The following is a 21,590-nucleotide window of genomic DNA, read 5'->3' as shown; positions in this document are numbered from 1 at the left end:
ACCAAATTGTATCTCAAGTTAATAAATTATAGAAAATAAAATTCATAGCATGTGCAGTTTGTTACAAATATTGTGTATTTAAAATGCAGAATATTTCCATAAGAATTTCACAACAGTCTTTTAAGTTGATATACATCATCACTAAAAATAAAATACCCTAAAGTCTGTCTAAGTACAAGATTACTACTAGAACAGGCTGTCTACCTATCAAGATAGTCATGAAAAAAAAAATCAACAAGTAGGTCAAGACCAATAAAAAGTCAAGAAATTATAGTTGTGGCCAAGAATTTTTGCCATCACAATGACTGATTTAGTTTATTTTACGTCACCTTTCTACCCCTTTGCCTAATAACGAACATGAGAACGAATGGTGGTAAGATAAGATGGATGAAGAGACAATTAGAAATATATATTAGGGACAGTTGTGGCAATTAGGGGGGGCAGGGGGGCATCCCCCCAGTTTTCGCAACTTTTGCCAATCACCTCCACTGATTAGGGATGACAACACGAGGTCGAATAAATAAAGGTTAATAAAAATGAAGAAAAGGTCAAGAAAAAGAAGAATTTTGTATTTGTTATTTTGGTAAGACACCCTGTAGAAGACTAAACAGAATGCTACTTCTCAATGGGTCAAGGACCTTTATATTTCTAGCAATGCAGTGAAAAACAAAAGTTCCATGCTGCTAAAGAGAAACATCATACCACCATGTGTTCCATGGCAGCGTGGAACTTGTGCTTTTCACTGCATTGCTAGATTTATAAAGGTCCTTGACCCAATGGAGAAGTAGCATTCTGTAATATCGCAGTCTTTCACAACTTGGGGTCTGGTGTAGGCCACATCCAGCTGATGTCAGTCACTAAAAAGAGCTCTAAATTTGGCACTCCAAAACATCTAATTGCACTTAGTTCTAATAATGCGTATGTGGTTAGGTTAGGAGGACCAGGTTTAGAAATCTTAGCAATTAGTTTTAGTGGCCGTTAGCAGTTGAATGTGCCCGCACCAGACCCTCCTAACTTGCTTGGTTTTTCTAGTTCAATCATTCAATGAATTATATCCATTTACTCTACTCCATTTTTCTATTTTGTCTATTTTTACCTTGGTTGGATTAATAGAGGTGATGGACATTGTAAACCCCGCGAAGGACCAAAACACCGCAACGGCTGGTATCTGTAAATAATATTCAACCAGCTCTATTGTTGATATGTAGTTAATTCCCAGATGACTATTGTAGGTATTTGTTACGTGCGTGTATGTTCTTTTCCAGAGTCGTAAGGCTATAGCCGAACAACTTGCTGTCAGCCGAGAGTTGATGCAGAAAGTGCAGGCAGATGGCAGCAGCGATGAAGAAGCAGAAGTCGAGTTACCAATGTCATCGAAGGACAATCCGTGGCTTGCAAAGTCAGCCTCTGAGATCGAGGAGTTCGTGTCTGGCTACCGGAAGTACTGGCAAGAGAAGAACGCTGAACGGACTGAAGCAGCAGAAAAATTAGGCGAAGTGCCTCAATCCGTGTGTGATGGAAATGGGCTGCCAAAAGATGGGGAGAGCAGTGGTGGTACGTTCATTAGGATTCAGAAAAACATTGCAACGAGTGATTCAGAAATGGTGCAAGACGAACCAGACAGTTGCGGGAAGTTTGTAAGACTACCGAAGGCTAGTAATGCTGATAAGAAAGAATGCTTAGAAAAGGAAAAGAAGAAAGGAAAGAAAGGATTAAGGAAAAGGAAACGGAAGGATGAAAGTATGCAAGTCGAAGAAACAGCTGTGAATATGTCTGAAGTAGACGTCGATGAATTGTTCGACAAAGCAAACAGAAAATTGAGCCAAACGGTCAGTCAGAGATTGAGCAGTTTAAGGGCTCAGTTAAATAGAGATGAAGGCAGTGATGATGATGATGATGCAGACACTGTGAGGGAAGCTGCCAGTGCAGACAAGTACAGTGAAAGTTTGCCAGTCGAATGTGATGATGAACCTGGAAATCGGAAACAGTCAGTCGTGGAAAAGATGGATGCCACTTCAAGAAAACCTGAAGAGACGCAGATAGATCCAAAGAAGTTCATTGCTGTGAAGACGAAGAACCTGAAATCAAGTATCCCTGACCTGATTGCAACCGGAGATGACATGGACGATGACGAGAATGCAATGAAAGAAGTGATCGCGGAGGCGTTTGCAGATGATGACGTTCAAGCAGAATTTAGGTAAGTGTGCAATAATTGCAAATTGATATTATTAATCATAGTTGCGTCATTAATATGTTAATCATAATCTTTTATTTAAAAAAAAAGTGGTTATATTGTAACGCAATGCAAGTGGTATTTATATTTTTATTATTTAACATGTTGACTGCCATATGAGTTATATTTAACTCATGCTAGTTTTACGCCCTGGACCTTGTGAAGTGTATTTAACTCACATGTCTCTTTACCTTGGGAGCCTCGTGGTGCACAGACAACTCGCGCTACCATGGTATAACATACATGTTAAATGAAGAGTGGCCCCGAGGACAAAATCTTATTTAGTGATGCTGTTATTGCCTCTAAAACAAACAATAAATATGCTGTGAGCCAGATATAACTCAACGTGGCATGCAGCATAATAAATTATTCTCGTGCCACGTAAGTTGCATATGACTCGTGCACATAAAATAAAATAATTAAAAATGACAATTTTTCATCTGCTAATCAAGAAACATATTGCTTTCACCATTTTTATTATAGTCTCATAATAAAACATAATGACCCCAGGGATTTTATTTTCTATTGTGGCAATCAATGTGTTAATGTTTTTTTTTTTGCCACTTTTGGCAATTGTGAGGATGAGTGATGATTAGTTGAAATTGATGAATGGAGACACACAATAAATTTACTGCAATGTTATAACTGTAACATTAAGCAAACAAGAATAACTGTCTGATGAAGGGAGCGTATGTTCTGAAATGTTACATCAAAAATTGTGTTTATGTGCTTGTAAGATGTGTAAATTACAAAAGAAATACAGTAATCCTACAATGCAAGCAATACATACATACAAGAAAAATTATGGCTAAGAAGTCAGGGAATTTCACAAATCTGTGAAAGTCCATGAATATTCATTGTTCTTGTTGTACCTGCAGTGATGATGAATTTTTCACAATAATTATAACTCTCTTAATAAAGGAAAATTCATAAAGCTATAGTGTTTCTTCTAATTGGAGCCATATCTTTCATAGTTCCACTCAAAATGTGTATAGCAAACATAGCTAAACCAAGTAAAAATGCATGCTTGGTAGCCATTTTTAAATCTCTCCACGGAAGTTTCCAGGTTCAAGTCCTGGCCTGAACATGGGTGTTTTTTGTTAGTCCCCCTTCATCATTTTCACCTAACCTAGGCTGATCCAACAATACAACTGCCGATACTCTTACCAATACCAGCACCAGTACAAGTACTTGAAAATTGCAACAGTTCAGAGTAGTTTTAATTATTTATAAATTTTAATATGTACATAAATTTTCCATTGGAAAGACATACCAAAATTCCAGAGTTTTGCTTTAAAATAGCCTAATTTCACATGAGATAATTATTTAATCACAAAATTAATTTTTTCAAATCCTGTTGCAAAAACAATGGAAATTATGTATTTGATACAGAAACTAGGCACATTTTAAAAGCAGTACAGTGAAACCTCGATTTTACATTTTTCAGGGGACTCGGCTAAAAAACCTTAAAATGCAGAAAAATGTTAAATCGAAGAAAATTTTATAACTGGGACTTTCAAGATTGAATGCATAATGTGGAAAATGTAAAATCAGGGAATGTAAAATTGGGGCTCCACGATGTTAAAATGGTGAATAAAGCTCTAAATTTGATTTAAAAACTACACTTATTACACAAAATAAACACTTCCCTTCTAATAGCACATTTATGTAGTTAATCAGAGTATGAAGTTTATTCCTGTGCAACCTGTACATTTTTACTCCTCAAATACAGCAACAAGAGTTTATTTCGCATGTTGCATTATTTTGTGGCAAAATATGTTGTGAAAACTCACCTCACACCTTTCAAAAATGTGAAAAAATGAACATTATTGTACATTATTTCAAATTTCGTATTCCCATCAAAAGCCAAATATGCATGCCTCTATGTATATTGTATAATTTCTTGGATATTTAGATCCCGAGAAAATGTTGCACATCGTATTTACAGACTACTACACAAGACACTTGTACTCGGGGATATTAAAATGCAGCTGAAGCATTGGCCCAACCCTAATTTAATCATCACTCATCTTCTTCATTGTAAATAGGTAGAAGTGGCAGGAAAACATAGCAGAATGGTCTGGAAACTTAGGAACTTGTCTTGATTTCATCCAGAGTCTGTGTATGGTTTTATGTTGAACTTATAATATGTAATTCCTGAATGCAATAGGTTCTACGTTTCAATTGTTCTTTCCCAGGAGTGAAAAGGAAACAGAAGTGAATAAGTCCAAAGGTACGGAAGTTGACTTGACGTTGCCTGGCTGGGGAAACTGGGGTGGAAAGAACATCAAACCATCCAAGAGAAAAAGGAAGAGGTTCACAATGAAATTCCCCCAGGTTGAAAAGAGAAGGGATGAAAACAAAGGGGATGTTATAATATATGAAGATAAAAAAGATAAAATCAAACAGCATCAGGTGAGTCTAATCTGTGTTAATTAAATAAGAGTTTGTTTTGTATTATGTCGTCATTTACTACAGCAGTGTAAAGTGGTCAGATTTCTAGTGTATTATGTAGGAAATAGCTTCATTTTCAGGGTCACAGGGTTGTTGCTAAGCGTCTGAAAAACAGAAATATCAGGGAATTTGGCTTGGCAGGGAATTTTGCAGATCATCTGGAATTTAGTGCATTTTGGAGTCTGCAAGAGAGAAAGTTGCAAAATGAACAAGCAGTTCACTTCCACTTCTGGATTCGGTTCTTGTGATTCCACACCCAAAAAAGATTCAGTTTAGAAACTTGTTTCTTTCTTTATGATTCTCAGTCTTGTGCAAAATTATGGTTCCTTCGAATTTCTGTAATAAACTTTCACATAATACTAGATATTAGAAGGAATATCAAAGTAAAATTTGCAGTCCAGATATCTGATTGAACTAAAGTACGTTGACAATATGGTCATAATTATCGGAAAGGTTGGTGAAGATGAGGTTATCATCTGTTATTTTTAGATCTTAGTCTTGTTGGCATTTCCTATAGAATTCCGATATGCAACAACAATTTCTCCAGATGCTGTGTACTTATAAATGAAAGCAAAAAGCAGCAGTTTCTACGACACCATAAATCTGCCAGAAAATCTAAAATTATGTGTTGTTTATGAACTTTTTCTGTTTTTATATTGTGGAGACTTGTTATGGTGAAGTAATGTACCTCTGTTACCTTACCCTAAAGGTTAGATGCTAGTGATTGTAGCACCCAATCCATATGATGCCGATTGTTACATTTTACTCTTTGAATTTTCACATGTTTTTGTGCGTGTAGAATGAAATTTGTTATATATATATATATATATATATATATATATATATATATATATATATATATATATATATATATATATATATATAAAAGAAAGAAAAAGTTGTGAAAGTGAATTCTCATAATAATTAATGGATTATATATTTAATTGAAAAATACAAGGTTCAAAAGCAAAAATCATGATAATAAACATGTCTGGAAAAATTTAATTTTTGGACTGGAAAACCTGGAAATGTCAGGGAATTTCATAATGAAAAATCCTAGTAACCCTGGTGTTACCTTTCGAGTGCAAATTCTGTGACATCAAGGCAGGTCTGTTTTCCAGTTGAATAAATATCTTTTATAGGGGATTATTTGTAGGACTTGCAATATTGATTTTTTTATATTGAACATCAATATTGAGTCAATATATCGATATAACTAATTATCCTAAGTTCAATGTTTGAATTGCAATTGTTACTATGAAGAATAGAGAATTGTGTTGTTCTTTGGATAAGCAAAAATAGGAGTTTCACAACACAATGGAATCATTCACTTTCAAATCTGTAGTTTTTATTGAGGAAACTACAAAATAGGAGAGAGTGAATGGTGTTGCATTTGGCATGTACAAGTCAAGCACAAGGTTCCCATCGTTGATATTAATATTGAGGTTATCATTTTTACAATATTGATGCAATAATATTTTTAAAAGACAGACTTGAAATTGATATATCGCGTATCTTTATGCATGTTTCAAGTTGATCTGAAAGTTGTGGAGAGTGGAGGAAAAATATGGGGTAGTTACTATTGGAGCTAATACTGATGCACCAGTTAGCCAATACCAGAAATATTGGTATCAGAAAGCATCTGTTACATTTCTGGCATTATTGGCTTGAAATTCCATGAAACATTTTTTGAAGTATAATTATCCAGGAAATGTGCAAAATTTGAAAAAGTAAAAAGGTAAAGTGCTCCCTTGTGCTTGCACCACGCCATGAAGACGTATAGGGGGTGTTGGGTTAGGGCCCCACACTTTCTTGATCTTGGCTGGGCTGGGGGTGATTTGATCAGCACCACACCCCTGGCTGCCTTTACCCCCTGGTACCCACTTTATACGACGCTGGGTGGGCGCTGGAGCCGCTTGAACAGGTTGAAAAATTCCCGGTTCTCCCCCGCTGGGGATCGAACCCGGGTCTCTCGCATGGTAGTCAGACGCCCTAACGACTGAGCTACCGCATTGAAGCTTGTTTTTATTTTGCACCGTTTGTGTGTAAATTTGATTTTGTTCTTGCATAACATATATTCTTTTCATTGTGTTTTGGTGTCCTTACCCCACCTCTTTCCCTGCCAAAACCAGAGTGCGTGCACGGTTGACAGTCAAAAGCATTGTCATGTATTTTCTCTCTTATCGTCAGCCAGCAGCCTGCTCTTCTCTGGGTATGGTCACTGCATCGCCAGCGGCATGTATGGGACTCCCTCACATGAAGATAGGGAGGTTAAAGAAGACAGCAACAACTGAACCGAATCTTTCACAACCCTGAAAAAAATGCTCAGTTGAGCAAGGGAAGAACATCCATCTTTGCCATTTCTCCCTGTCCTGTTTTAAGGGTGGGGTTAGGAGTGGCAAGGTGCTTGGCAACTCCGAACTAACCTTCCTTTGTCGGTCTGGACTGCATCCCAAAATTTATTACTGTGTTTTTCTCTCTGATTGGGGAAAGGGCGGATGCTTAAAAGAGTCAAAAAGAGTATTTTAGTATTTAATATAATTCTTGAATGTTTTAAAGCAAAGCTCTGGTAAATTGATGCATATAATTGGAGTGGAACACTAATATTTAATCAATATTTTTTGAACAAGTTTAAATGTTAGTTTTCAAACATTAACATTGATGGGTATCAGTTCAAAGTGGCACCAGCTCCATTCTAAAAATAAATCAAAATTGGCAAACTGAGCGACTTTCAAGAATGTATATTTTAAGTAATAATTTGAACAGGACATGCCAACTTAATAAAAACTGAGATAAAATGGAAAAATGTACGTTCAAATTGAACTTTAACCTTCTTCAGCATTAAGGCTCGTCTGGACCTTTGGCCGACACCATGGCAGCTATTTTCAAAATTTCCCCTCCTTTTGAAAAACCACTAAGTTAAAAGAAAAAAGTGTAAAGTGCTCCCTTGTGCTTTGCACCATGCCATGAAGGCGTATAGGGGGTGTGGAGTTAGGACTCGACACTCTTGATCTCGGCCGAAGCTGTGTGTGATGTGATCAGCACCGTGCCTCTGGCCACCTTTACCCCCCCTCCCCCGAGTTTCCTCCAGGTACCCACTTTATACGACACTGGGTGGGTGCTGGAGCTGCTTGAACAGGTGAAAAAAGTCCCGGTTCTTCCCTGCCGGGGATCAAACCTAGGTCTCTCGCATGGTAGTCAGATGCCCTAACGACTGAGCTACCGCAGCAACTATTTTAAAAATTTCCCCTCCTTTTGAAAAACCAATAGGATATTCCGAAATCTGAAATTACAGATCGTCCATTGAGAATGCAAAGTGTAAACAAATAGAGATATTTTGGCTGTGGTCTATTTAGGATGCAATTGTTTCATCTCTGATATTGTCTGATGCTTACATACAACCAATATTTATTTACCGAGAGTATTTTTGGTCCATGTGCAGAATATTGAATCAGCCATGAGAATGCAAACTTCAACAGCCAATGAAACCTTCAACAATTTCCTCAACCATCGACAAGTGCCTCCGAGCATGAGATAAACCATTTGCATTCTAACCTCAGTCACTTGTGGTAGCTGCTTAGCAATAGTAGTGGGCTTCGGTTCTTACTTTTGTTTGTTAACAGGCAAAACTTTTGATTAATGATGGAATCAAAGTAGTTGATTCATTTCCCAAAATATGAATTATTTAGTTTACTTTGCTACCGAATGACAAATTTATAATGAAATTGTTTCACCTCCTTCCGATAGAACACTGGCACACTCAAATCAAAGCTATTGTTGTGTGCAATTGTTCTACCTAATATTTCAATTAGATAAATACAGCATAAGTACCTAACCAACAACTACTTCTTTTTATAAAGGCTTCAACGTATCAGGTTTTCTTTGCAATGATACAAACTTTCAGCACAATGGTGACAAAGCTCATGTCACGAACAACAGTTTGAATTGAATTGAATTTAAAATTTTGGGTGCGTCAGCACTAAGGCTATTTGCACCCGTCACATTATATGGGGTCCAGCCCCTTATCGTTACAAATAACAACTCTAACATTGCATAACTAAAATATGAAAATATTAAAATCTTCTGACTTTCATTAAAAGCTGAGGCTGTAAAGGAGCATTCAGCACAAATAAGGACAAAACACAGGACGAGACAGAATTATACTGGTCATGGGGCCAGTTGCCAGAGCCTCGTTAGTCTGCAGTCCAGGGTGTACTACGTGGAAGTGAGGTTGACTATTGGGTGCACTATGCGGAAGGAGCACCCCTTACACCCGAACAACAGTTTGAGAACCACTGTTCTAGATATTATCACTAATTTAATACACTTACATATCCATGAAACTATTGAAAATATCTACGCTACAGCGAAAGTAAACCTCAAGAGATTCACGTGAATTTTCTAGAAGGAATTTTAAATGAAAAAATGAAAAATTGGACATTTAAAATTCCTTCTAGAACATTGATGTGAATGTCTTGTGTGGTTTACTTTCGCTGTTGCCTAGATATTTTCAATAGTTTCATGGATACAGGGGTGCCCACATGGGGGTTTCATGATGCAAAAATGGGGGGATTGTATCGTTTGATTGACTTGTTATTGATTTTTAGTTTTGGTTATTATGTTGAGTTTTTCTACCTACCTGTGGGTGATCACGGCGATAGGGTTGAAATGAAACACCACCTCTTATGCCTTTAGAATTGGTTTGGATGTGGGAGGGGGGCATGGTATTCGCATTATTACAAGGTTAGTCGAGCAGCAAAACTGTGCAGAATAGCAATGGCAGTGTGCCTAAAGTATCTAAAGTAAACATATATTGCTTAAATATGTCTGTATTATACAGTGGCGCAAACACAGAGGGGGGGGGGGGCAGGGTGTCATTGCCCCCTCAACCTTCGACCGAAGTCAATTCTATGGTAACAAGGGGAGACAAACATTGACGGCCAAGGGCACCTGCAGGGGGGTCGCAGAGGAGCAATTACTCCCTTCGATTTCAAATTTTATGCAAACAAAAATTCATTTTGTAAAATTTTCTTGCTTGCTTCACTCGCATTATCTGCTTTTCTCGTTTTCGTCAAGTTCACAGCTGTAGCTAGGGGCGGCGGGAGTCGACCATGGGCGCCGAATGATCTAAAAAAAAGTTGTAAAAGAGAGAATACCATGGCGTCCAGTGAAATTATTTGCACCCTATTAAATCAATATTGTTTTCAATTGCAAAAATTGGATCTAGAAATTTTCTTGATCGCTTCGCTCGCATTCTACTTGTTTTCTCTAATGTAATGTATTTAAATAATAAGTGTTGTATATTTGTATTGAATAAGCTTTCAATACGTACACAATTTAGTGTTAGCTTGTTGCATATGTATTTTCTATTTTATGTCGCTCCATGTTGCATATATGTAAAACATATGTTGTACATGAAAGTTACACATGTATCTTCGGAATGCATTTATCATTCATTTTCTGCCATTCAAAAATACAGTTTCTGTACTTTATTTCCATTATTAGCTAATGTGAAATTGACGGTGTTGAAAATATATTTCAAATCGCTTGTTCCAAACAAATGCTTTAGCACTGACTTCTACCCCCTTTTTGTGTAATTTATGAGGATAATTACATCTTTGATACTACTACTACTACTGGTGGTAGTAGTAGTAGTAATAATAAATCCATTATTAATATTATTATTATTGGTATGTTTATCCTGATACCGCCCCCCAGACAAAAAAATCGTGGTTACACCTCTGGTATTATATTTTTCCACAAATTTTGTCTGACAAAAATAATGGGAGTAATTGATTCGGCATAAACGGGGGTGGATATTCTACCTTTTTGGGGGGGATGGGCACCTCTGCATGGATATGTAAGTTTATTATATTAGTGATAATATCTAGAACAGTGGTTCTCAAACTGTGGTTCACGTACCCCCAGGGGTACATGAATGACTTGAAGGGGGTACTCAATCAGCTCTGAAGAGGAATGTCGAGAATACCCACAATACAACATTTTTTGCTGCAGGTGTGTAGATCAGACTTCGTTGTTTCAGACTTCATAGCTTTAATGCTGAACAGGAAAATAAGGCTGTTTTCGTCACTGACACTTTTTGTTTCATATGTTTCGAAATAAAATGCTCGTTCGAAATCTCTATCCATTTCATTCTTCAACTCAAGAACCCACGAATGTTTGTTAAAGTATAAAAACCGAAGGAGACAAACTCTCCGCTTGAAAGTTTCAAGTGCACAACCATATATTAAGAAACTGTGTCAGGTTATGCAGGCACATCCACCTCACTAAAAACTCTTGAGAATTTACAACAAAACTCCAAAATTGTGGTTGATTTCTTGTTAGTTTAACTCAAGAAAAAATACATGAAAATTAAAGTTCTTTACATATTTCTTATCATAAATGTTTCACATTCTAATTTTTGTGATTAGTCATAAAGATTGTAAACATAGGAACACGCAATAAAATAATAAATGTAGGATTCTAATGTTTATTTGTTTACCAACATTTGTTTTTCATACAGTTCGAATGTCATTTTGCTGTATTGCAGATACACGCTCCAACATATCAAAAACACCTCACCAATCATACAGGCAAAAAAATTCCCCAAAACCTACTATTCTGAAAAAACCTATGGGGGAGAAGGTGTACATTAGACATTTAGTTACGACTAAAGGGTACAATGAGAAAAAAGTTTGAGAACCGTCGCTCTAGACTACATCGAAAGCAAACCCCAAGAAGATTCACATGAATGCTCTATAAGAAATTCTAAGCATATATATTTTTTTCAGATTTTGTAATATCATAGTGATTTTTCGAAAGGAGAGGAAACTAAAACGGCTGCCCTAGCATTGGTCAAAGGTCCACATCATCCTTAACCCTCCGTTGCTCGTGCCAATTTTCCTAACACCGATGCTCACGTGGCGTCTTGACAGTCACGTGATGACCTGCATTGAAAACATATTTTTTTGAGGATTATTGTGGTTCAGATGAACCGAAGCGTGAACACAATTGTTTTTCAAACCATTATATTTATTAATAAAATACAAAACCTACATCTTTAATAAAAAATACAAAACTCGAGCAATACACAACAAAAACTTAGATTTTTAGTTGGATAAAACACATTACTTGTTTTGGGCACAAATGCATCAAATATTCATTGAGTGTTCTAAAATACAAAACCTACATCCAAAGGATTATAAAGCCTTTTGCGGTCCATCTGTAAGAAGACTATTTAAGTTTTAGATTATAAATAAGACACAATAACTACGACTTAGTCTTCTTGTTTTTAGAACTTGTGTTTTATAACAGATGTTGTATGTACGATTTTGTAACACAAGTACTCGCGTGGCATCTGAGAGACTCGGTGCAGACAATATCACTAATAACTTCTCACCGCCCTAACTTGAACTCTCGTAACTCTTTCTGAATAATCATTTGCTCATAATAGAAAAGTACAGGACCGGGGAATACCCGAGCTACCTCGTTTCAGAAGTTATTGTTACTGATAGACTCTCTGGTGTCTCGTAGACGCCATGTGAGCAACGGAGGGTTAAGGACATTTTATTCTATTTTAACCATTGCATAAGCCCTCCAGGTATCAGTCTTTTCTCACATCCATGAAGAAGGATCGAAGCTCTCTTGGTTTTTAGTATGTTAAAAGGTCACTGATGTCATGCATTTCTCTTACTCTTAATCTGCGTAACATAAACATTAACTGTGCATAAACATAATTGGTGATTTTCGTTTCAGGTGAGAGAGATGCCCTTCCCATTTACAAGTGTAAAAGAATTTGAAGCATCAATAAGGGCTCCAGTGGGACGGACGTGGCTTCCTGAAACAGCTCATGCAAAACTGATAGCTCCAAGCATTGTCACAAAAATGGGGACAATCATTGAACCAATGGACGAGGAAGTGCTTGTGAAGACACCGAAAGTTTGACTGTTGCTGTATGTAAGTTGAAATATCAGGAATATATAAATTGATTTCTTTATTCATGATTGTTTAAATTATTGAAATGAAAGTTTTTTTTTTAAATAAATATAAGAACATCATACCGAATGACTGGAGAGGTCTTATTTAACCCCCTTTTTGAAACATGCTAAACCAAAACATGGATGAAACTAGGCAAAATTCACCAACCTCTGCGAAATTTCCCAGTGACATTTGTTTTTGTAATCAAGGGGTCCATGAGCAGGGACTGCGAACCGAATTTGAACTCTAACTGAAACATGCTCTAGTTCGACTTATAGTTCGCACTCGAACCTGAACTGAAATGTTTCGCTACATTCTGGTGCACCATAACCCTCCGTGTACTTTCAGTTTCAGTTCAGTTTCGGAATGAAACCTCATTGTGAACACTTTTGGTTCGCACCTGAACTGAAATGTTTCGCTATATTCCGGTGCACCATAACCCTCCGTGTAGTTTCAGTTCAGTTCCGAAATGAAACCTCATTGTGAACATTTTCGGTTCGCACCCGAACTGAAATGTTTCGCTACATTCTGGTGCAGCATAACCCTCCGTGTACTTTCAGTTTAATTTTTGTTTTGGAACAAAACTTCGTAGTGAACAGTCTTGGTATTTTGGGGCTGCCAGATCCGAAAATTTGGAAATAGATAAGATCTGAAAAATGCCATTAAGGCAGTGTTTCATAAACTTTTTGCCTGATTGATTGATTTGGTGTTTTAAGTCCACTTTATGCACAGTAAGGCTAATCGGGACTGGGCCTACAGTTTAAAGTGGGATCCGAACCACTACGTGCCTCCACCGGGTATTGAACACTTTTTGTCTGAGAGTCCCTCTTGACATAACTGATATCACCCCCCTGAATTCTCAATATTTTATAAACCTAAAAATTGTATAAAGTAAGTGTGAAAAATGACACCAAACACGAACTCGTTGCTTCCAATAGGCTACATAATAATATGGATACGTAGTTATTACTTCTTATTGGCAATATGTTTGTAATTCGTATATTTTGGTCATGTTTGGTATCATTTTTCAAATTTTGTAGCCCAGATTTCAATTACAAAAAAAAAAAAAATGTGTAATATTGTTACAACATAAAAAAAATAACATTGTTGATTCAAACAGTCAGTAGGTGACTCACTATTCACTACCTCCATCCCGTCCAGTTTCTATTGCGTCACCACTTCTAGGAAGGGAACAGGAAGGATGTTGGATTTCCAACAGTGCCTTACATCGCATTGCATTCCCGTTCCCAACCAATCACCTGGCCTCCTACCCGACTACCATGCCATCAAACTGTTTAAATCTAGGTACTATAAATACCCCTGTTCATACAAGATATTAATCAAATACACACTGGAATCGTGTTTTTCACCACAGCTCCCAAATCGCCAAACAGCTTGTGCTGCACATGGAAGAAAGGGCAGTTAAGCTGTTGTAGAATCCTGCTTTTGTGGCATCTGTTGATATGGACCCAAGATACAGGGTGACAATTAATGAACTATATAAAATAAAACCGTCATAATTTCTGAACGGTTCGCGTGATGGCGTCCAAACTGCGTGGCTGGCCACAGGGCATGATGGGAATTCGTATGCGTATGCGCACGCAATGTGTTGATGTCTGCCATTTGCAAGTGAAAATGTCACGGTACAGCGTGCAGGAGTGTATATCACTTGTGAAGGCCTATTATGCGAGCAATAACAGTCCGATTGCGGCGCAAAGGAAGTGTTTGACGTCCTGGAGGAGTATTTTGGGGTCTGCATTCTGGCTCTGGGGTACCCAGAGGCCACTGGAAGGGGACTCGCTTGGTCGCCATATTCCCCGGATCTGAACACATGCGACTCATTTTTGTGGGGCTATGTTAAGGACAAGGTGTACAGAAATAACCCCAAAACCATTGCTGAGCTGAAAACTGCCATTCAGGAGGTCATTGACAGCATCGATGTTCGTCTGCCCCACATCATGGCCAGAGATGGCAGACATATCGAACATGTCATAACCTAAATCCGAATGTCTGTAGTGCCGTTTACATGTGCAATACAGTTTGTGTACTACGTGGTTTGTCACTAATTTCAGTTTTATTTCATATAGTTCATTAATTGTCACCCTGTACTTCTGTCTTCTATCCGAATCGGCCTGTCTTACTGAAGAGAAACAAATAATGAAATTGTGGCTGCAATTAGAGAAATGCAATACTAAAGGCAATACTCTAGAAGCTGATACTAGTGACACTGAAGAAGATGTGATTGCAAATCTGGACAAGGAGGATGAACTGGAGTTTTTTTTTTTTTTTTCAAGGAAAAAGATTCAAGTCTAATTACTGCAGACGGAAGTCAGTCAAGAATATTCTTCCCTTGTTGAAGGTTTTTTCGAGCTACGATGCCACGATTGCCAAGAAACAACAACGTATTGGAATTCTGGGGTATGAGAAAGCATTCCATGCCAGAACTTTATTCTGATGCCATGGTGGTTTTGGCTGCACCAGCCACCCAGGTAAGCGTGGAGCGGTTGTTCTCAAGTGTGAAGTTCATAATGTCAGATTTGAGGTACAACCTTTCTTCTCCAACACTTGATGATCTCATGGTCTTGCAGACGAATGCTTTATTCCAAAAGCGTTCTGATCAGCACTTGCCAGTCTTAAACCAAGATGAAAATTCCTTCAGTTCCTCTATTAACTCCAGTAGTGTTTACAAGTTCGTCGAGGAGGAAGGTAAATAGTCATTGTCTTTCATGCTCACATGTTTGCTGTCGTTTTTCACAATGCTCGTTTGAATCTTTAAATTTAAAGATTAACATTGTAAGATTTATGTATGACCTAATTTCCTTTTTTTATTCAAAATTTAAATAATAGCTGTTAAAGTGCAGATACTATGTTACATACGAAGAGGAGGAACTCGTACTACAAAATTATGACATGTATCATTTACAATCAACCAACGTTTGTGAAGCATATTTTTTAAGTGTTTTTTTAATCCATGGTTATTTGTAGTGTGAAAATATCCATCGAGGATAGATGCTTATTGAGTTTTTCATAAATTAACAGTTCATACCTATTTTATTTTAATTTTCTATTTTTAGGAAGTCAGAAAACCAAACAAAATTATGTAATTAGGGGAAATTAGGGTAAGACCGGGTAGCTAACACTCGAAGGCTTGCTGGAGCTAAACTATTCGACTTAGAGTTTGTCAGATTTAAGTAAAATATGCATTGTTTAACTGAGTACACTATATATCATTCCTGAAAAGTCATAGTTGCACTGCTTTTTTATCAATGATTGTTTTCTGAACAAAGTCAAATCACCCGGTCTTATCCCACTACTGGGGTAAGACCGGGTGCATATGTTAACTTTATGGGAAAATAGAAAAACGAGATTTTCAGTGGAAAAGTAGCAGAAATTTTTATTTTATACCTATAACAAGTTGGTTCATGCCTTATCTGAACAAATCAAGAATATTAGTTAGAGAAATCACAAGTATAGTAGTTGTCTTCTTCCTCCGCTCCTCTGCAGCTTTCGTGGACCCAGCCAAGACACTTTCCACATTGGATCCACACTTCTTGTTCTGAGTTAGAAAATACATCATTACAAAAAATAAAATTTAGTTTTAAATGATGGGTAGTGCCCGGTCCTGCCCCGCTCAGCGTACCCGGTCTTACCCCGAGTGCAGAGGTTATAAAAAGTAAACAGAACCGAGCTACTATTGGACTAAATCCGTATTGTTTGTTAGGGTATAAATCCTTAGTAAACATGTAATAAGCTGGACTAAAGAGCGTTTTATAACTGTTATAACTATTAAATAAGGATGGTTTAAAAATAAAAGAACATTAGAGAGATGACATCGTAAAACAAACTCGCCTACACAGATGCCGTGAATTCAACAGCAACAACATGCCAATATGGCTGCTGCTGCTTCGTTGACTAGTGGAGTGTAGTTCACAATGTTTCCGCTAGAGAGGATAACTAATGATGCCAAAACCATGGTACCCGGTTTCACCCCACTACCTGATATTACTCCACCTTCCCCTACATACAAAAGAGTAAATGCCATTTTACATGAATTGGAAAATTTGCTGCCATAGGAACATCTAATGTGTATTAATCTTATTGATGTTGGAGTTTTGCATGAAAATGGACACACTAATGAAGCTAGCCACAGCCCACATAGAATTGTATCTGTTTTATTAACTACAGTTTGGTTACTGTACTGTGATGACATACGCTACTTTCATAAATGTATCTGTTTAATTACAATTTGGTTACTGTACTGTGATGTCATACGCTACTTTCAGAAATGTATCTGTTTGATTAACTACAATTTGGTTACTGTAATGTGATGTCATACGCAACTTTTAGAATTGTATTTGCTCCAAGTAACAGGGTCTGCTGGCTTCGATATGTATTACCCTCATATGAAATTATAATGTATTGTTTGTATGTGTTGCCGTACTCCAACACCCACTATTAGTCACCTGAATATTAAATTACTTACCTACTTTCTTTCATGTTATTTGTACAATTACCTGATTATGTTTCAAACTATCTAGTACATAAGTTTGATTACTCATTTTCATACAAGGTATCAGTAGGGCCGTTATTTAAAGACTATATATAGATATATTGAAATAACTGCCATTTTGATACTTTATATGTATATACATATATATGTATGTATGTGTATACAGGATGTTGCAAAATACCTGTTACAACGCTTGGGAGGTGATTCGACAAGTAAAAACAAGAAAAAAATGCCATGTGAAAAATTTTCGAAATCAGCACCATTTGCGAGTAACAGGCGTGCGAAAATCGCCTTACACCATCTTTAAAGCACAATAACTCAAGAAGGAAGAAAGATATCAATGTCGGACTAAAATAATACAAAGAAAGTCGTACATGACGAATACAATGGGCAAGCAATTGAGGCCCAGTGTAAATTGCGCAAGGGGACTCTCAAAGAAAGTGGGGAATCCCCTGATGGAAAATATAGGAAATTTACTACTATTTTGTACATAATGTTGAGATCGGAATGTAGGCAGTAAAAAATGATGACGTATGTCCACATATCCCACGACTGCTGGGACACCGTCCCACACTCGGGAAATAGGAAATTCACCCGAAAATGACGCTATGCCGTCAGATTACGCTGAGATTGATTTCAGCTAATTGATACAGAAAGCCCCACTATAGGCACTGGGAGTGTAGGTCACGTGTTACGTATTAGCATTGGTGGATACTACGTAGAGAGTGTAGTTGACCGTTGTTCCTGCTGTCTGTTCTGCGTGTCGCAGCATGGAGTTTAGTCTGGCCTTCGTATCACTAACGTTTTCTCAATAGGCGGTTACCAGCACATGCACTCTTTCAAAGACTTGATGCTCGACTGCATGAAACTGGATCTCTACTACCCCGTCGTTGGGATTGTGGAAGACCCCGCACTGTGCAATTGGAAGAGGACGTGTTGGACGCGATACGAGACCGCCCTGGCACCAGAACACGTGTCATTGCTCGTACGCAACAAACTCACCATAGCAATGTGTTCCACGTTCTTCAGGAAGAGGGATTGCCCCCATACAAAGTGCATAAGGTGCACTACATACTGCCCACGGACTTTCCCCTACGCATGGATTTCTACCAATAGTACGTGCAACGAACTCTTGCCATTCCAAATTCCCAACAATAGTTTTGTGTACCGATGAGGCAATGTTCACCAGAGATGCCATGTTCAATGGCCACAACAGCCACGTCTGGGATATGGAGAATCCACATGCAATCATCGTGCGCCATCATCAACATAGGTTCGCAGTGAATGTGTGGTGTGGCGTAGTAGGTGACCACTTGATAGGCCCGTACATTTTGCCCTCTATTTTGTGTGGTGGGAATTATCGGGTGTTTCTACATGATGTACGAACTTTTAGAAAACGTGCCACTGTCAGGTAGACAACGTATCTGGTTTCAATACGACGGCGCTCCCGTGCACTTCGACCAGGGAGCCAGGGTCTTGCTCAATGATATTTTTGGCAATTGTTAGATTGGAAGGGGTGGAACTTTACCGTGGCCACCACGTTCCTCCGACTTCACTCCACTGGATTTCCTTGTGTGGGGAGAAATGAAAAGGCTCGTGTATGAAACCCCTGTGGAAAGTGCCGAGGACCTCGTTGCTCGTATTAATGCCGCTGCTGGGACAATTGGTGACATGCCAGATGTATTTGCGCGTACCAGACAATCAGTGCTTCGCCAATGCCATCTTTGTGTTGAAGTCAATGGCGGACATTTTCAACAACCTCTCTGAGTATACCGGTGTTTGCGAGTCCCTATCAGCACATCAAAGTGTCCTTTAGTGAAAGGTGCAAGTGAAGATGCTGAAGATCGCTGTACTTCATACCATTGATCTGCATGTGCGGAGGTCGTGCGCTTCTCAGTGGAATCCCTTCAAGATGTGCTGTGCCTGGAAACGTTACATGCCATTGTGTGTGTTTTCTCGCCATTCTCCGTCTTCATTCCTTCGAGGATTACCCACTTTCTTTGGGGAGCTCTCTTGTAGTATGTACAGACTGACGACATGTGGCCATTGTTTAACTTTTGTTTTTCGTACTGCAAAGTAGTGTGTCAACATTAAGGGATTGAAAACATTTTTTTATGGTTTTCCCGTATTTTTTTCCATTTGGGATGGTGTCCCAGCAGTAGTGGGACATCCGACAAATTGGTTCCTTTTCTTCTTCGTACCGCAATGTGAACCATGTACAACAGGAGATTTGCAGTAATTTTCCTATTTCCCGGGTGTGGGAAGGTGTCCCAGCAGTAGTGGGACATGTGGACATACGTCGTCATTTTTTACTGCCTACATTCCGATCTCAACATTATATACAAAATAGTAGTAAATTTCCTATATTTTCCATCAGGGGATTCCCCACTTTCTTTGAGAGTCCCCTTGCGCAGTTTACACTGGGCCTCAATTGCTGCACCATTGTATTCGTCAGGTACGATTTTGTTTGTATTATTTTAATCCGACATTGATATCTTTCTTCCTTCTTGAGTTATTGTGCTTTAAAGACGGCGTGAGGCGATTTTCGCACACCTGTCACTCGCAAACTGTGCCGATTTCGACATTTTTTCCTTGTTTTTACTTGTCAAATCACCTACCAAGCATTGTAACAGGTATTTTGCAACACCCTGTATATAAATATATATAGTTGGGTCATTCCATGTCAAATTATTTAACTCAAATCAACAAAGTTACTCAAGAAGTGAAAATTTTACAATGTTGAAAAAAAAATATCTCAAAATAAATTTATACCATCATCTAATAGCATCCAAAATCTTGTTTTGGGATCATGAGATATAAGAGGTACATATAATATGATTCGAGATTGCTTTACTTATTATGATTGTATGTACAATTTGTATCGATTTAAGTTAATTTTCTTAGTAGAAGATACGCACCTTTTTTCACAGTTAATTTTCATCCCATTCTTTGATTCCATTTTGAACTGAATCAACTGCGGTAAAAGTGACATGGCGGATTCATATAAACTTTTCTTTTTCATTTCACAGATAATTACAAAAAAAATTACAATTGTCAGTACAATGCGAGATACAGTTCTTAAATGAAGAAAATGTAAAAGTTACTCAGTATTTTTCTCGATCTCGAACATCGCAAAACGTGCCCAGATCCTTAACATTTGGGTCTGGAAACGGTTTAAGTTCGAGAACTGAAACTGAACTGAAAACTTTCATTCTGGGCCAAGCTGGAAGTGCAAGCTCAGACCATCCAATTACAGTTCAAACAGATATACTCTGGTTTCGTTCCAATTTTAGTTTGAGAACTTAAAATGAACAGGAGGGTTTCATTCCGGACAGAACTAGAAGTACAACCGATCATTACGGTTCGGATAGATATATTTCGGTTTTATTCCAATTTCAGTTCGAGGACTGAAAATGAACCGAAAGGTTTCATTCCGGGCCGAACTGGACGTAAAACATAAGATCGTTCCAGTTCTGGTTCGGACATATGTACTCTGGTTTCATTCCAGTTTCAGTTCGAGAACTGAAAAGTGAACCGCAATGTTTCATTCCAGGCTGAACTGAAACAAACTCAAAGTAGGTTTCAACTGTAGTCCCTGCTCATGAGGACAAATTAGTTCAAATTCTGTTCATACGAAGATTGTAAATAATATAGTGTCAACATAGGTAGTGCAACGATTTTATTGGACTTGGTTACAAAATTCCATGATATCCCTCCAATGTAATCACTGGTGAAGTCCGTGTGGAAACTGTTATATGCCATCAGCAAGGTATCAATCGCTGTTCTGCCTTTGAAAACATGCTTTTGGGTGGTACACAGGGTTGCACAGGGTGCAACTAATGCTCACTGCCTGATAGAGCATGCGTGGTGTTATCACCAATGGCAGTCTCCTGGGACTTGGAGACCAGAAATAATCTGCATGTCGACAAGCTGTTCATACAGAGAAATGGAAGTCTTCCTCACGTCCCTCCCAGCATGAAGTCACACTCATGTGTGTGTGGATCGATCACTGCCATTTCAGCCATTCTTACTTATTACATAGTATGGATCTGCCATTGTGTTTGTCATGTAGTGTCAATTTAAGTGTCAAACACATCCTGCTAGCATAGGTTCATCTATACAACTGTGGCATGAACTTATGCTCCCCAACAATTTGACGTTATTGGGTGAAATTCCCACCGTCTTGAAGAAGGTATTTGAATTTCTACCTCAGACAGCAATTGAGCACCGCATTTAACTTCCTTTTATTTTTTCATGTGTTTGTATTTGTCTCGTGCAAACCCTTATATAGTCTTGTACTTTTATATTATCTTTCGAGACATTTACCACCCTGGTTTTAACATTAGGCATGGTTCTTCCCTAGGAGGTTTTCTCTTTGCATCTTGAGATGGGTGCAAATAGCCTAAAGTACTGATG

General features: G+C 38.0%; 1 protein-coding gene across 1 annotated transcript in view; it reads left to right on the top strand.

Moving 5' to 3' along the window:
• Nucleotides 1-12,688, top strand: part of LOC146003760 (U3 small nucleolar RNA-associated protein 14 homolog A) — a 38,995-nt gene extending 26,307 nt beyond the window's left edge. The window contains exons 8-10 of the mRNA XM_083142174.1: nt 1,266-2,197; nt 4,432-4,648; nt 12,443-12,688. Of these exons, the coding sequence (XP_082998300.1) occupies nt 1,266-2,197; nt 4,432-4,648; nt 12,443-12,631 (1,338 nt within the window). The 3' untranslated portion in view covers nt 12,632-12,688. The remainder of the gene's footprint in view (nt 1-1,265; nt 2,198-4,431; nt 4,649-12,442) is intronic.
• Nucleotides 12,689-21,590: the final 8,902 nt, after the last annotated feature.

Source organism: Lepisma saccharinum, chromosome 20 (genome assembly GCF_977018435.1).
Source record: "Lepisma saccharinum chromosome 20, izLepSacc3.1, whole genome shotgun sequence".
Lineage (NCBI taxonomy): Eukaryota > Metazoa > Arthropoda > Insecta > Zygentoma > Lepismatidae > Lepisma > Lepisma saccharinum.
The sequence above is the reverse complement of the archived record's forward strand: the minus strand, read 5'-3'. Positions and strand labels throughout refer to the sequence as shown.